This window comes from Gavia stellata, chromosome 4 (assembly GCF_030936135.1).
Source record: "Gavia stellata isolate bGavSte3 chromosome 4, bGavSte3.hap2, whole genome shotgun sequence".
NCBI lineage: Eukaryota > Metazoa > Chordata > Aves > Gaviiformes > Gaviidae > Gavia > Gavia stellata.
In genome coordinates this window covers 30887935-30905047 of record NC_082597.1, presented here as the reverse complement: position 1 = coordinate 30905047, position 17113 = coordinate 30887935, and the positions used below count along the sequence as shown (strand labels likewise).

The following is a 17113-nucleotide window of genomic DNA, read 5'->3' as shown; positions in this document are numbered from 1 at the left end:
TACTGGAAAGATTCAAAAACCTAAACATTTCTAAGATGGATAGATACAAGAACAATCTCATTACACTTCTCAGGTGACTGAGGGGGCGCAAAAGGAACCAGTGCATTTATATGCTTCACCCTCAAAAGAGCTATATTTATAGCCGTAGCTGAGTGCTGGGTAAAGAAAGATTTGAAACTACGTTTATATTAAAAAGGACTTTTTTTTTTTTCCCAGAGTATTATTAGAAACAGTCCTGTATATCATACTACGAAAGGAGAGAAAAAATATTTTACGGGCAAGCTGGCTTCATCCCTATAATGAAACTATGCAGTTAGAGAACTAATGGTGCAACATGGAGGAATGCCGCTGAAGTAGCAAACTTCTTTTCCTACTCCCATGTACTTTAGACCAGTTGATTTACAAAAGGTCTATGTGTTGTCACTGATTGATAAGGCAATGCAATGGACTACATAAGTCTGTTTTCTAGTCTCTATCCCAATGCCATGGGTGTGAGACGATCCTTCCTTAAGGCTCACATGGGGGAAAAAAAAATAATAAAAAAATCAGTCGTGGCAAAGAATGCAAAAATCACACATGTTAATAATAAATCCACAGGAAATACAACAAAGTCCTGGAGATAAATTTTGATCAAAACACTGTTTAAAATAAGAATGGATGGCAAAACAATTAAAAAACATTAGATTCATATCACTGCTGAAGGTAAACTGGACACATATTAGCAGCCAATGCATAAAGGGTACTCAACATTACTTAAAGAGTTACTAAGATCTGTTATGTAAATTCAGGAAATTAACAGTTTGGCATAAAAGCCAGCTGTGGCAAAGATACTGCCTGATAATCAAAACTTTCTTGTGGCTCACTGCTGCTGGGTCACATGAGGAAATTAAAATCTCTCCTTAATATATCCCGCTATCTAGTCTACACTTGAAACCCATGAACTGCAAAGGGACTGTGGAAATTGCAAGCAAAGCATCTTTCCTATGGATAACAAAAAAGCATGAGAAAATTTGCTGTGGCAGTAGGTACCTGTAGCCTGTTTACTAGTGATCCCCAGCCAACTAATCTGCTTTTAAGAAGAAAAAAATTCTGGAGAGATTCTGAACACATGCAGTTGCAATTGCATACACTGGGGAAAAGATGGAGGTATTATAAGTTCAGTTAAATATTTTGGCAACGAAAGATTGTATAATTTAAAGAGATACTGATTTTATCTTCTCCAGCAATTACTGATGGCACGTAGTTACCCAAATGAAGTGCACTTTATGTTGTGTAAACAACAACCATGTACCTTATTTTCTTATTTCTTAATTTAAAAGGTAATGGCCAGCCCTGGCACTAAATTCGCATTGAGAAATCCTGGACAAATGTGATATGTGAAGATTCAGAAAGACATCAGCAAAGTGCTATACTTGTTACAGGTTTTAGGGTCCCTGTCTCATCATTAATAAGTGATATGGGTCTTCCTTTCTTTTCTTTTTTTAACCTAAAAGTTAGCCGTGTAGAAACACCACACTAAACAGCTAACCAGCAGCATTACAAAAAAGTATATAGGCTCAGATACTACCAAATGGACTCATAAAAAACTTCCTGAAAACTTTACTCCTCTTGGGTGAAGAATGACCATATCACACGTTTATTGCTAGTGTGTATCAATAGTAGTCATTTACATTCAACGTGGCACAGCAAGTAGTAGAGTTGTGGGGCTGAAAAAAAAGCCATATTTTGAGAAAGATTAATTGCACAAGGAAACTCAGCTGTTGCTTGGGTCGGTATGCTCTGCACTGCTTACAGGTTTGCAAAAGACTGCAAATCATGGACCAGTCCTAAATATCTTTCTCTAGTTTGTACTCAATTACCTGTGAAGTTTTGTGCTTTCAGATGTAGGTCATACAGCTTATGAATATAGCGAATATACATCTCTTCCTTGTTCAATTCAGTCTTGTAAAAATTCTGCAATAAAATTGGATTTTGTAATGAAATGTAGTTAATAAATATATGATAGCGGTTACAAACAAAAGACTTCAAACATAATGCTGTAGAAATACATGCATAGATTTGTAAGTGTCACATGTACAAAGTCATTACACAGAACTACAGTAATACAGTAAGAAATAGTAAATAGAATAGTAAATTTTCAGTAGACAAGTCAACATGCTCCAGAATGTTTTTTTATTTAAATTCTCATAGAACGTAAGAGGAAGAACCTGATAGAAATGAAATCTGACTGTTCTTTCTTTATAAATACTAATCCATCCAAAAAGTGCACACATATATCCATACTTAGGCCATTTAACATCTTGCTGAAAGCTGTATGTTGATTTTAAAATATTGACAGTACTCTGACTTCTGTATTCATTTTTTAACAAAATATCTACTGCCTGGTATGTCTACTCTTCCCTCTGTCACAGCAAAATGCCAGAAGGACTTTCGTAGCTTCACAAAGAACTATTCAGTGTTGTAAACAGCGCAATCCTGAATGAAAAATGTGATTTCTTCAGCCCTAACTGATGCTGGGAACTGGTAACTCATGCATAGATATGGCATTGCATGACTGAAATATAATAAGTTGCACTCTAAAGTGATATCCAGGACAAAATTTCTAGAAGTGGCTAAAGATTTCTGGATGTATAACTGCTATTTGTTGTTACATGGATAAAATATGGAATGCAACATCAAAACTCTTAGTTCAAAAGATTCATAATTTATTTGCAAGCCCTAAAACAAAGTATGAAAAAGTTAAAGGGAGAGGACCACAACCCTATAGCACTGTTCACAAGTATTGCCATACTCACTATGGACATGCAGCTATATTCCCCCTGCTAGCCATACTTAACGTTCAGGATAATCTGCTTTGGTTAATAAAAATTTACAGGATAGAAGCATCTAGCACTGGTCATCATTACCAATCAACAATTTCTGTTCTATTATTCAAATCACTTACTATTTTGAACTCTAAGCAAGTGGCCAAAATTTTTCCCCTATTGCACAGTATTCTTATTCTGTGCCACTGTTTCCTAAATTGAGTTATTATCAAAGAGAAAGGTGGGAGGAACATTATGAAAATATCAAAATAAAAACTTTATAGAGAAAGTATTTTTTTAACTACTTGAGAAAATGACTACATATCAATAGCTCTGTAATGACATGGCCCCTTTAGGCCACCATTTGCCTTTATAATCCAAAGATTTCTCTTTTCCTCCCTCAAGGTGTAGATCAGGAACAGATGCTTCTCTTGAGAAGAGAAAATGAAAAAATATCTGTTTGTATGTTCATATTTACCTGTCTGAAAAAAAGCATAATCTACAATATACATAAGACAAAATACAGCACTGAACTGCCGTACTAGACTTCTTGGCTCTTACCCCTAAGCACTAAAGGCTCCAGTACTTGTCAGAAGTCTAAACTATACAAATCGACTGGTTCTTCTCTGAAGATCAGTTCTGACAATGTCCAGTTGGTCTGTAAGGCAGACCACAGCAAAACAACCCAGTCACAACTAAGGAAATACATTGTGCTAATAAAGGTGTGCTACTTCTGTAATTGAAATTTCCTTTTCAAAATTTAGCATTCATTGTTTCTCTGGTGTGCAAATAGTATTAAAATTTGCCTGAAAATTATTAGGATATGAAATCTGCCTTAGCCTGTACAAGTCATTGAAAATCCCATTAAAAAGTATTATGGTATTTTGGGGTTTATAAATATTTGAATTTTCTTTTTGTGCAAATCTTGGATGATTTGCTAATAATAGTTTAAAAACACCTTAGTGATAGGATGAAAATAATCCAGGTGCTTTACAGAATTCAGATCATTCCAGATACTCTGACAGAAAGCCAGCTGCTCTACGGCTACGTAGTAAACATCGTCCCTATTTAGAGAGCACTATTTTTCTACTGAAGAAATTCTTTATTCTCTTATGTATAACTGCTACTTAGAAGTGATACCAAATTGTTTCACTGACGTCAGAAATGCAGAATTACAAGTCAGCTTATTCTGTTTTTCTCCCTGGCTAAAAATATAGCTTTCCAAAACATTCACCATGAAAATGGAAAGTTTCCAAGGTTAACGGAAGTGAACAAACTTGTCAGTGGAAACTGGCCTAGAACCAAAATGCATCTTGTAAACAAAAATGAAATCTTTTTCGTACTACGAATCTGCACTGTTGGTTTGTTGTAATGATGATAACATGACAAGAGGAGGTCTTGAGCAGCATTTCTGTCTCTTCCATTGGGAAGAGAATAGATAGCCTGCAGTCTTCAGAAGATATCTCATATTATACGTCATAAAAACTAACTTGTGTCAGTTATTGGGGAAGAAAGGAAACAGGAGAAATCATGTAAGTTTTGTTGTGTTGGGGGAAGGAGGAAAGGCTTGTTTGTTTCTATGAACTCAGAGACCAATTAAACTTGGAATATACTTTGGCGAAGTTTATCCAATAGGAAGAGACTGAAAACTGAATAAAGCAGTATTGGAGATCTCTCAGAGCCCAACTATAAAATTGCCAAGGAAGACTAACTCCCCACTGTATCAATTTCACCCTGAAAAAAAAAAAAACAGTCATCCTAAGTGCAGTATTATTCTGTGAACTTCCACTCAAACTGCATCAAGAAGCAAAGTACCTCCTATTCAAATGTGTGGCTGTATACTAGAAAATGCTCTACTGAAATCAAAAAGGGAAAGAAAAAGTATCATACAAACCAAAAGGCTAACAGTGCAGCCAATCTTTTTGCCATCCACTTCTCCCATTTTCATGCAGTCCCTAAAACACAAAGTAATGAAAGTTAAAAGGAATGACGTTTTTCCTTTTATAGTGAAGCACACTTCAGAAAACAGACATATTTGGCTCGGCAGGCTGACTGAAATGATATAACCCAAAGCCATTTGGGTGACCCAGGTGTGTAAGGGATTTCATGCCTCCTTTTCTAGGATATGGAATACCTCAATTGTCAAGAAAGTCAATGTTTTTTCTGGCTCTGTCATTGATTTGCTAGGTGACTGCTGAAGATAATTTGGTTTCTTTATACCTTGTGCTCAAATCATGCCAGCAGAAGCCAGCATGGCTGCCAGAAGAGGCATTCCAACTCCCTTCCTGCTCTCAGAAACTCATTCCCAGTCCTGCACTGCTGCCTGCACAAAACTCAGGAAGAGATACAGGTTAGGCAGCATCTTTTGCTGTGTTAGTTTTAGCCCACGTCAGTTAGAAAACCAAAGTGCAGCACAAACACTGGTGTTGGCACAAGGAAGAGGGTGATGTGAATGAGGGAATGAGCAGGGATGAGTCTGCTTTCTTCAGAGACAGTGTACATCTAAATTTGTGATGGAATTACAGCATTAGTTCCTCCTCTGTGAAAAAACAGAATGACACTGACCTCCTATGTAAAATACTCAAATATCCACCAAATTTTCCTCTGTACCATTTTATAATTAGTATCATTTATTGTTTGGGGAGGCAACAGATCTGACTCCCAAGTCAAAAGTTAAAATGGAACCACACAGAGTTTGATTATCACAAAGGGAAAAATAGTGTCACTATAAACATACTGGAGTAAAAAAATAACAGGCAGACATCACCATTCACTGAAAGGAATTTAATGTAATTTTAAAACATTCTTGCATACATGAGCTAAAAAATCATCCCAAATACTCTCATAACAACCAGTATGCAAAATTGTTTTGAAAGATGTTGGATTGAGAGCCCTGGAGGTTGTAATCCAACCAATCCCTGAAGAGGAATAGCACTGCCAGGCTTCTAGAAATTAAGAGTTCAGTCTCTTTGTTGACAAAATAGCTTTACTTTCAAACTATCAGTGAGGATAGCAAGTGGAGTACCAGGTCTTACCATGTGTCCCCCATGGAACTGGGGGAAAAAAACCTAACACTTAAGCTCTACAAAGTGCTACAACGGATGGCAATAAGGAGGACTAAGCTGAAATCTGAAGTTTCTACATGGACTACAGAAGTGACTGAGAAAATCCCTTAGTCTCCCACTCCTAAATGGGAGTATACATCTCTTATTTCCCTCTCCTTTGTTTATGTGGTACAGTCAGATGTGAGCTTCTCACCCAGAGATCGTATCTTTGTATACATACTTACTGTGCTTGATGATGCTACAACTAAGCATGATTGACATAGCAATAAGAATTTTAAATATTCTGTAAAACAACTGTCAGGTGATTAGTATTGAGCTCTGTGTCTTTAGACAAACTTGAGTCACTACCCTACTACTAAAAGTTCCTATATTTCTTGATAGGAAACTTGTGCAAGCCACTGGATTTTCTTACCACGGGGAGGCTACTTGGTTGGTTTTCAGCCAGCTTGTCTCATTTTCCTGTTGACTAAGCAGCTGCTGTCAGAGATGCTGAGCACGTACAGTTGATGTGTCCATGTGCAGTCACTGTTTGCGCAAGATCACCATATTTGCCTCCTACTTATAAATTGTGATGATCACTCACCTGTAGTCCAGTAATCTCTCCATGAGGCGAGTCACAGTCGCGATTAACGAAACACCACTTTCTCTCCATGTTTCCCGCTCAATTTTCTTCAGTAGACTGAAAAAAAAAAGAAGTCAGAACAATTTCACCATTTATTTTTAACTGTCACTATGACAACCACTTTGCTTTTACCAGTACCTTAATACCTTAGCAACATCTTTGATAGTTAGGTTTTCTTTTACAAACACCCTCCCAAGAAGCACAATTTGCAAACAATGTCTTACCTAGGATAAGGACCAAAAAGTGGAATTCTAGTCCAGGAAGCATTGACAAAACAAATGATTTTTATATTAGCTGCATCAGGTTAAAATACATTAAATACCTAATTTTCAGAATATATTAATATCCCAAAGACTTAACAGAAGTCTTACATAAAATTCATATATTAATTTCATGCTGATATGTCAGAATATGGGGTGTTTAAAGAGGTACCTAGAAAAGAATATTTATAAACTCCTCCTCAATCGGACCTCAACTTTTTTAACAAAGATTTTTCCTCCTCTCCTCTCTAGTATTTCAATGCACGTGAAATTTAAGAATGGGGAAGGGATTTTAGTACGTTGATTCACTCTCTTCACTTAATATTTCCTTCTGAGAACATACTATCATGCACATGTAAAGTTCCATTAGCTTAAATTCTCATAAGATTCTTTATTATAACCTGTTGCGTTGAGTTCTTACACTAAAGTAAACGCAGATTACACATTGAGGTGAAAAGATTTCAAAATGGTGCTGTAAGTGGAGCTGTCAGTAAAAGTATACTTAATATTTCTTTCTGTTACAGGCCTCTGATTTTCACTACTTAAGTTTATCAAATATTAATCATTTGGGCATGAATTTACAACATTTCCTCTCTGAGCATGAACAAGGAAATATTTATCTACAGAGCTGTGTTACTTTCACGCTTTGGTGCAGGACCTCAGATGGATGGCATGTCCACAGAGATATTTTAGTAGTCTCCCTGAAAATGCACTCAGGTATGGTTTACTTAGAATTCTCTGAAAATTGCCACATCCATATACTCAAAGCTTTTTAGAGAGTTGTTAATAGCATCTCCGAACCTTCTGTCTGCGGTGGGCAAGCTGTCAGCTCCACTGACCTTCATCTATACTGAGCATGTTCAGTCCCATAAAACTCCTACGTCCAAATTTCACCAAACATATAACAGCGCCCAATAACTCCTACATGCCAACTGCGCTAGCTATACACTCCAGCTCTGTTCAGCTCCTTACATACAGGGGGATGTCACAGATGCAATTCTCCAAACTAATTCAACCTAAATGAAGCTGTGCTCTGCTGGAAGCAAGGAGGAAACATTGATCTTCATTCTGCACCCTTATATCGATCTTGGACTCACTTCTCTTTAGGAGGCAATCAAATTCCCTCACATTCAGAGACTGGCTACCTGTCATTGGTAGCAGAGACGGATGACAAGGCCATCCTTAACCAGAAGAGGCTGAAGCACTAATCTGGCATCTCTGCTTTCCATACAGAATACACAGGCTCACTTAATTCGCTTTTAAACCCCTTATGTTCCTTTCAATACAAGTTTTTGTGTCTAACAAGAAATAAGAGTAGAGCCTGTTACATTATTAAGCACTGATTACTGCACTGATTTTTCCTTTCTGTTGCCTTTCAATTCTGTGTTAAACAGGAACATTTCAACCTAAATTCAGCAAAATAATTACCTACAGTTCCTGCAGAAAAACAGCAGAAGTCTGACTTCTCTTTTAAAACAGGGTTTTCATCTGTATTTGACTTATGCATGTTCTTTGTAAATGTATTGGCATATTCGTTATAAATATACAATTTCTACAAATGCATTGTGTAGATACATTCAAAGTACTTATTCAAACTGACATCAATGTCATCAGTTGAACAATTTTATGACTTGCCTTCTGATGCATGCCTCCCCTGCTCCACCATACATCTTTCACCACAATGCACAGAACAAACACTCAGAATGAAAGAGCTACTCAAATATATGCCTTGGCTTCCTCATGACTATATCTAGATAGAATTAAATTCCAGTTACTTACGGGTCCCAAAGCATAGCCAAGATTCTGTGTTCTACAAAGCACTAAGGGCAATAAACAACACAGAAAAACAATGAAAACGCTTCTGCCTTATCCATACTACTATAGCCTAAACACCTGGGCTCACCTGAAGAGTTGTGGGGTTTTGGTGTTTTTTTTTTGTTATTGTTGTTTTCTGGGTTTTTTTAAATCTTGGATTCCCAAGAATAAGAGAGTGGAGTGGGGACCCAGATGATCAGAGCTCTCCAGGGATGAACACCAGGCTTAGAACCATGTTCAGGCTAGCTCAGTCATGAAGTAAGTGGATTTTATATGCCTAAGCCATAGAGTTATTCAGACTACTAACCCACAGGCATCTAATCCTAGAGGTGCCTTAAAACATCTGGATGTCTATTTTGGAATACAAAGTGCTCTATGTACCTCACTATAGCCAGGGGTTCCCTCATCTAGTCAGATGGGTCAAAGTAAAACTTTGCTGCAAAAGTTCAGAGATCAGTGAGGAGCTACCCGAACCCCCACAAAAATATTCAGAAAGGCTCTGAAAGACTCAGTCCAGGCAGAGTCTAATGGACTGGGCAGTGCTGAATTCAGTCATGCAACTGGGGGAAGAAATTAAGAAGACTGAAGACAGCATGGGAGAGGTAGCAGTCATCACTCTTTATATAATAGCTTCATGGCTAGAGAAATCACCCACAAACTGGTAGAGCTTGGTATTAAATGCTGGCTCAGCTTGAACGTCAGCTCCAATTTCTTCAAAGAGAAGCCTTCTTGTCAGGCCCCCAGTGGAGCTCACCAGCCCAGGCTTTGTCTTTCGATATTGTGGCCACCTAACCTCCAAACCCGAAATGGCTTGGGTTAGGCCAAACTGGAATACAGCTACAGAAGTAATAAACTGGCAGCATCCATCGGATTCAGAACAAAAGAGCTACTTAAGTAAAACCCTTGGCTTCCAAGGATTTTGTTCTAATCACCAACTCTTTAATAAAGTGAAATCATTCTTTTCCCTGTGCTAATTAACTCAGGAATTCAATTGCAGTGTTACAGTGTAAATGTAGATCAGGACACCTTTCCTACCACGATTACACTGAGTAGCAATTACAACATCTAGTTTCTCATGATAGCAAAATGTCACTACTCCATGCTTTGCAGCTCTTCAAATGACATCAGGAGCTAATCACTGAGTGGTCACACTCAAGTCCCTAGACAGACATTGATTCAAAACAAACAGCAGTCATCTTCCCCCTACTTTCACTATGTCTTTTCATTTGATAAAGATAATTCCATTATAAGCAGTGAATTCTAAGCACATAATATTTTAGATACAGAGATGCATATAAATTGTCCTTGAAAATAGATGATGTTCAAAGGAAAGATGCAGCGATTGTCTCTGGAAAAAAAACAGTCAACGCGGAAGTTGAGAGATTTAAGTTCATTTTCCGATTCAGACAAAATAAACAAAAAGCATGACAAAACCTGAAAGTGCCACACCCACTGCAGTTACTACACTGTATCCAAAGTAGGTGTGTGCATTCCCTTGGCTCCCAACTGTACCTATCAAAACCAAGCATGCCGAACCTTCAGAAAGATCAAGTAATATTGCAGCATTTGCTTTCATTAAAGACTACAAAAACACTGTTTGCTGCAAAACTATATTACTGTTTCACAGTCCTTGGTTACATACCACATCTCTGTCACTTCAGCCTAAACAAGTCTGTTTTCTTCCACTATCTAAAGACACTCTGATATTGTTTAGTTTAAATTACCCATGGAAGACATAAAAAAAAGAAATCTCAGGTTAACTGACCCCATCGCTTGCATTCAGCTCCCTAAACTGTCCTGATTTTAATAATTTTCCTTCACATACCCTAGAACACTATGTCATCCTCCATTTTAGATTAGTATCTTCTGCAAGCTCTGCTCTTGAGAGGTGTTAATGTATGAAGTCAAATTAAACTCAGATAAAAAACTAATGATGAATACTATTTTTTCTTAAGCTGGAAGTGAACTTCAGCAGTTACTCTGAAATTTCCCAAAGAGTTTAGTGTTAACTTCTGTTATACCAGAACAGAAACAACTGATGCTGAGACACTTTGTAATTTAAATTACTATGACTATGTCTTCAGCATTTAGATTTATAAAAGGCTCTCAGCATTTTTCACTGTATCTTGGTTAACAACCCCCAGTTTAAATCTAACTCAAAACTGTAAAAAAAAATTAGGAACTATATTTCATACCAACATGCTTTCTCACATAATTTTAAGTTATTTCAGTGACAGACATCCTGATATATTTTACACATGAGAATACTTTTATACTTCATTTTATAATTACAGCTTTTTCCTTAACGACTTAATTTTGAAGTTAGAATACTGTGTTACTAAAATATTGAAGTCATCTTACCTTTTATTATCTTTACTCAGATTACAAAAAATTTCATTAATAATTACAAGTAAGTTGTGCTTTAGCATACTGTACTGTTGTTTACCATTATTCATCCATTTCTGTAATATTCTACCTAATCTCAGTACCCACTTTGGCTTTTGTAAATGATAAATATTTAGGAACTCTGTTTTTTTCAACTCAGTACAATTGCATGTTATTATATGTTTGCTATTCACAGATATTGAGATCTGAATGTTGTTGTTTAAGCAAAGACAACAGAGCTAAAACTAATACTTAAAGAAGAAAAGAATGGTTAAGCAGCCATATAAACAGAAAAAGATCCTGTGTTTAATAGTACTGAAGAATACACAGATTGAAATCCTGAAGAGGAACAATACATCTCCTACTAAACACACAAGAAATAAGTGAAATCTTCCACTTAGGTGGAATTGAGTTCTGAGGAACAACAGAGACAAAGTTCAGTTAGCTATTTTGTACCTGTACTCTGTGAGTACTCTGTACTCATTTATTTCAGTCAATGGGAAAACTTATGGGCAACCTTAGGGACTTCAGCATTATTATTAGCTTTTCCTATTAGATTTCAGTGATATGTCTTTTATTAAAATATACTAAAAGCTTAACAAGCAATTTATAAAAGAAAATAATAAGAAATAATCTTATCAGAATAAATAAAATTGTATACATCAATCAGGAAATCAACAAGTGACATTACTCAGATGAGTACAAGTTTCTGGCAATAATAAAACAGCTTTTTGTTGAATTCTCATGCCTTGTTTTCAAAATACTCTGTTCGAGCTCTACCTGCACCCTATGCAATATGAAGCATTTCTTGCTTTTCTGATTTTAAAATTAGTAGGTAGTGAAAGAGAATGTTCTGTGATATAACAGATTTAGCCTTTCCCAATTATAGGTGTATGCATGAAGTACAGCCAGACTTTAGAGATGCCATACAACACCATAAAATATTTTATTCCTTAGATTTTCAGAAAAGAAAAAAAAAAAGAAAAAAGAGATTCACAACTGTTGTAAGCATTGCTTCTCTACAATGACATTAGCATCTGATACAACCAACTGAACCTCAAGGAATTAACGTAAGATAAACATATTACTCACATACTGTTGAAGAGCTCTCGGTATGTTTCGTCACCTTTACCTTCCGACATTAGGCTGTCCAGTTTGTCAATCAGTTTTGCTTCCACCTGCAACATATAAGTGTGGTGTAAACAGCTTCTGTTTCCTTTAATGAGGGCAGAGAAAATTGAGGGAAGATTTGTTTTTATGTAAGGGACTTTGCTAAATGCATATCTTAGAATTATTGGTCAATCATGTAAATCTGATGATAAGTCACTTCATCTCTTTGAAGCTGTTATGATTCCCAAGGTTTGTAGGGTTTTCTTTTTTGGTGTGGGTTTTTTTTTTTTTTTTTTTGAGGGAGGGAGCTAATTTAAATTGAGCAACGTGACTTTAAAACTACAGGCTGAGTAGCATTTGCTGCTGCTAAGGCAGCTATCTATTTATGGAGTCAGACAAAAAAGCACACAGCCCAAATAAATTGCCTGAATTCTCACTGCAGGGCTGAAAGCACAAGCCATTTTCTTAGACTTCAATAAAAATATCATTTTTTCTGACCTGCACCCCACTCTTTATAAATTAATTTTTATAAATGTCTGTACTGTTCAGAGCACTTGGGGGCTCAGACTTACTTTCCCAACCTTCCGTACATGCCAATGTATTTGGTTAGAAATCCAATTTGCTGGATTTACGTATTAGATATCAAAGAAACTTTCAGAACATATCTGGTGGCTAATGACTCCTTCAATGCATATTTTTAAGTGTATTGATTATAAAAAATATAGAAGTGAGGCTACACTCTGTGTTAATATTTCAAATCTCCTTTTTAGCAGTAATATATTAGCAACCACAAATCTAGGGGAGAAACCAAGCTGTTGTCAAGATATTTTATTAGAGAATAAATCTATTACAATTTGCATTTAAACCCAAGCTGAAAACACAGAGAAGTAGAACAAGTGGATTTTTTCCTTCTCACTCCTTGTTAACATTTCTGTGGTGATTTTTAACAATAAGCTTATATATTGATAGTGAAAAGCTACCTACTTACATCACATGCACTCCTCCCTTCTTAATAGTTTGTTTTGTGTTTCAGATACAGCTCCCACCCTGACTATTATGATTGCCTGGGAGTAATTCAAATACTTCTGCTTTCCTTGATTTGAAGCAGCAGGAAGGAGGGCACTGAGAAATGGTTTGAGGCAGTCTGAAAGAACTGAGTGGGAGCTGCGGGAGCAGATGGCACACTTGGTCGTTCCTAGCCCGTTAAGAAGGTGTGTGAGCAGCAAGAATACTTGGATCCTCACAGAAGAACATTCCTCAGAAGGACCATCTGATCTTTTTTCATACTAACTGGAAGGGAAGCTGGTTGAAGCCTATCTAACCAGTAGTCTGTACTGCTTGCTGTAAAGCAGAGATGAAAAAAACCACCACAACAAAATCCACCTTGTTGAAGACAGCTCAGGTTTTGTTCTTCACTTCAGCAAGCCGTGGATTTTATCCCTCATCTTACGTTACTAACATGATAGTGTTAATTGGAGAATCTTACTACCCCTGCAGAGAGTAAAAAGGGAAAACCCTGGTAATCCCTCTCCAACAGGTATGATGTTGAGGCTACCTTCTCCACCCTGAACCACTAATGGTTGGGACCAGCACTCTCTGAAGTGCTTGAATTTCAGTCCTGTTTTATAAACAGCTTCACATACAGTACCTGTTTAAAGTTGCCACTTCGCCTTTGCTCCCAGTCCATCATGTCATGGAAAATGGGAATCATTACATTCCTCAGGTCTGGCTGAGGGATCAAGGTCACTTCCAGGAAGGGGCCAATCAATGCTGGAATAAAGTGAAGCTTGTGTTCCCCTAAAATGAAAACGAACATAACTTGAGTGTGAACTGGGTGTCCTGTGAGCTATCAAGCAATCCAAATACTATCTGAAGAATTCAAAAATAGCACTCTAAATGTCTACAGATTTTTTTATCTCATGTCCATCACAGCATGGGCTATTTAAGCCCAGAAAGTGCAGAGAAAAGCTGTAAACAATAGAAGAATATAAGGCCAACATAATTTTATCAGATTTTATTATGCAATAATGAGTTCAGAAGTGACAGTAGGTTATCTGTATCCCAAGTTAGTCTTCCAGAAGGAGAACAAAGAGAGACAAAGCCTTCTCTGAGCATTTCATTTATTTTTCACAGGAATGGTTTGGTTTCTGAGCTCTATATTCTTGTGTTTACAAAATGGTTAACTGTCTGATATTACATGCTCATCAAAAAAGAGGTAAATACTTTGACTTTTACCTATCTTTAGTTTTGTGAGTACAGAAATGGAAGTATATGTTTTGACTGCAGGAAAGCAAAGATGTGACTCAGCTGTTCTCAAAACAACTCACTTTAAAATCAGTGCTAAAACAACTTCTATTAACTCACCATATTCTACATAGAAGAAACTACAAAACTAAGTTCTTGTCAGGAAAGCTAGAAATGGCATACAGTAAAGATTGACCATTTAGTTTCAGTTCTCCAGGTGTAAGACTTCTGATTATGAATCATGATGCACTGACTTTCCAAGCTGGGAATTAATTTCCATCCCAGCCTACCTTTGGATATTCCAGTGGGCAGTAACCCCTGCCTGCTGCTCTGTTTGGTGTTTGTGTTTGTGCAAAGGAAATCCAGAATTCCCTCTGCTGGAAACATCCTGGGATGCATATCCATATGAAAGCAAGGTGACTGTACAAGAATCAAGGCTTATGATGACTCTTATTTCTAAGGGAACTGTAAAATGCTGACTAGCATAACACAAATTATACGAAAAATTCTGACTACTGTATTTAATTGGACACATTACCAGATGAACTCCATATTGTACCCCACAGAACTCGCCCCTGTTGAAAGGCATCATGATTCCCTCCTTGCCTGCATACTGGGTTTCTGTTCAGCAGAGAACAATGTGAGTAGGGAGATGACGCACACTAAGGTCTTATCCTAGCATGCAGGAAGGAGATGGGACCCAGGAGTGGTTCCTTGATATACCAGTTTAGAAATACCCATTATGTATCTAAATAAATTAGAGGGATGCCTTAGAGTGAGTAAGCAATACTAAATACTGTAAATAAGTAAAATATGCTACACAATAAACGTTGACAAGATATTAATAAGCAATATTTCTTATTTTGAACATCTCTCTCTAGTCCTGGCTGATCAGAAAGACCAGTTTTTTTACAACTACGTATCTTGCTGGGGAAAAGATTTATAGAATTGAGATGACAGTATCTCAGTAACCACTGATGGTTTTCACATCTTTAGTGAGCCCTTTAATGAAGTGAACTATTGAATTATTGAAATATAAAGATGACCAACATAGTGTCCAAATCATCTACTCAGTTTTGATTTTCTTCCCAAACAACATTTAATTGCATTTCTCTGAGTCTCATACTTTCAAACAGTTTGCACAGTTATTGCTTATAAATATAAAAATGTTCCTAAGTTTATATCCAAGCACATATTTTTCTCGTGTGGTCCAATGTGTCATTTATACATCAGTCACTGATTCGTTTATACCTTTATATTTTAGTGCAGCTAGGACTTAGGGGAAGATTTGATGCAAATCCAGCCTCTCGAGAGAGCTTCAGAATTAAGATATATGCCTGTTCCTTAAACCGTTTGGCAACAGAACTAAAATTGTAAACATAAGTATATTTCCAGGCATAATAATTGTGCCCAAAAAGAGCAGTACTTTCTTTTCTAATTTTCTGTGATGGTATTCTTTCAGTTCTCTTTGAAGAAATAGGGATAGGTCAGATACAGTACCAAAGCTTAGAAAGCTGAATTTAGCTATAAAAAAGGGAACTATAGATGACTAGGGTTTTCCTAAACTTGAATCAAGCCTTCATGTTAACTTAATTATCAACAATTCCTCTATCACTGTCAAGTGTATCTAGTAGGTGAAGAAATAATAATTGTTTTTCATTTTATGAGCTACTGATGATGTGTTTAATTACTTACCTAAATTCTGCCACATGCTGAAGATTTCACATCCCATTGTTACCCGCATGTCACCATATCTGCAATGTATTAAAAAATAAAGCAAAACAGTGAAAGATCATTTAAGAAAGTCAAGTTCATATGCTATTCTGTGACATTGTTAAATGAAATGTCTCATTTGTAGGCCATAAAAAACTACTTTAAAAGTGGTAATTTCCTCCAAGCTTTTGCTCTTTCCATTGTACCCAGCTAAAACTGGATTCCTAAACCCAGGTTTATTTGCAATATTGTCAAAAGTATCGGTTCTTTCTAAATGCTATACATCAGTAACACAGTTGTGAAGCAAAAGCTATTTTTTGCAATAACATGCTGTAGTTGTCTCTCTGAGAAGAAATAGTTTTGTCTGGCTTAAAGAAATACAATTAATTCGTACAGACAACAGTGCAGTGCCTGGCAGAAACACCTGAACCACTGTGAATCAACTTATGCATGTACTGGAAATTAGTGTTGGCACTGCTACAGGACGGCTATTTTGCTCCCAATATCTGAACCAATCTGAGCACTTCTACGAAGGCTGCTATCAGCTCTGAAGACCTATACAAAGGGCCAGAGCCAACTCCCATTCTAGTCAGTGGAAATACTGTTACCATTATCTTTTTGGTAGGCCTTTTTGCAACCTCCCATGCCTTGCATTTTGAGAAGTGTTTGATCTATTACAGATTTCTAGAAGCTGACAGAAGTACTTACTTTTCTAAAACCTTTTTCTTCTTGGAAGGTGTGAACATCTCCAGTTGCAGACATAACTGGTTTATAAAAATGACAGCAAGAAAAAAGTAGGAATCCCATATCTATAATAAGCATATGGCATTTGGTTATTTCATTTTCTCAGTACCACCATTTTATGACCACTCAAGATGCAAATTTTCAAATCACATCACTTGTTTCAGTCTCAACTAATAAATTACTCAAACTGTTTTTGACTAAATTCCTTTGCAACCAAATATACTTTTCACCAACCCCAAAATGTTCAGCAGAAATACATCTATTTTACATATTCTACATCTCTTAAATGTAAAGGTTTCAGAGTTGCAGATAATTTTTTTTCATCCCTCCAAACCAGAAAACCTTACCTTC

General features: G+C 36.6%; 1 protein-coding gene across 1 annotated transcript in view; it reads right to left on the bottom strand.

The window, feature by feature from the left end:
* Positions 1–17113, bottom strand: part of DOCK4 (dedicator of cytokinesis 4) — a 224539-nt gene that overhangs the window by 31287 nt on the left and 176139 nt on the right. Inside the window, 8 exon segments of the mRNA XM_059817216.1 lie at positions 1860–1953; positions 4699–4759; positions 6453–6548; positions 6716–6742; positions 12044–12129; positions 13710–13858; positions 16001–16059; positions 16727–16827. Of these exon segments, the coding sequence (XP_059673199.1) occupies positions 1860–1953; positions 4699–4759; positions 6453–6548; positions 6716–6742; positions 12044–12129; positions 13710–13858; positions 16001–16059; positions 16727–16827 (673 nt within the window).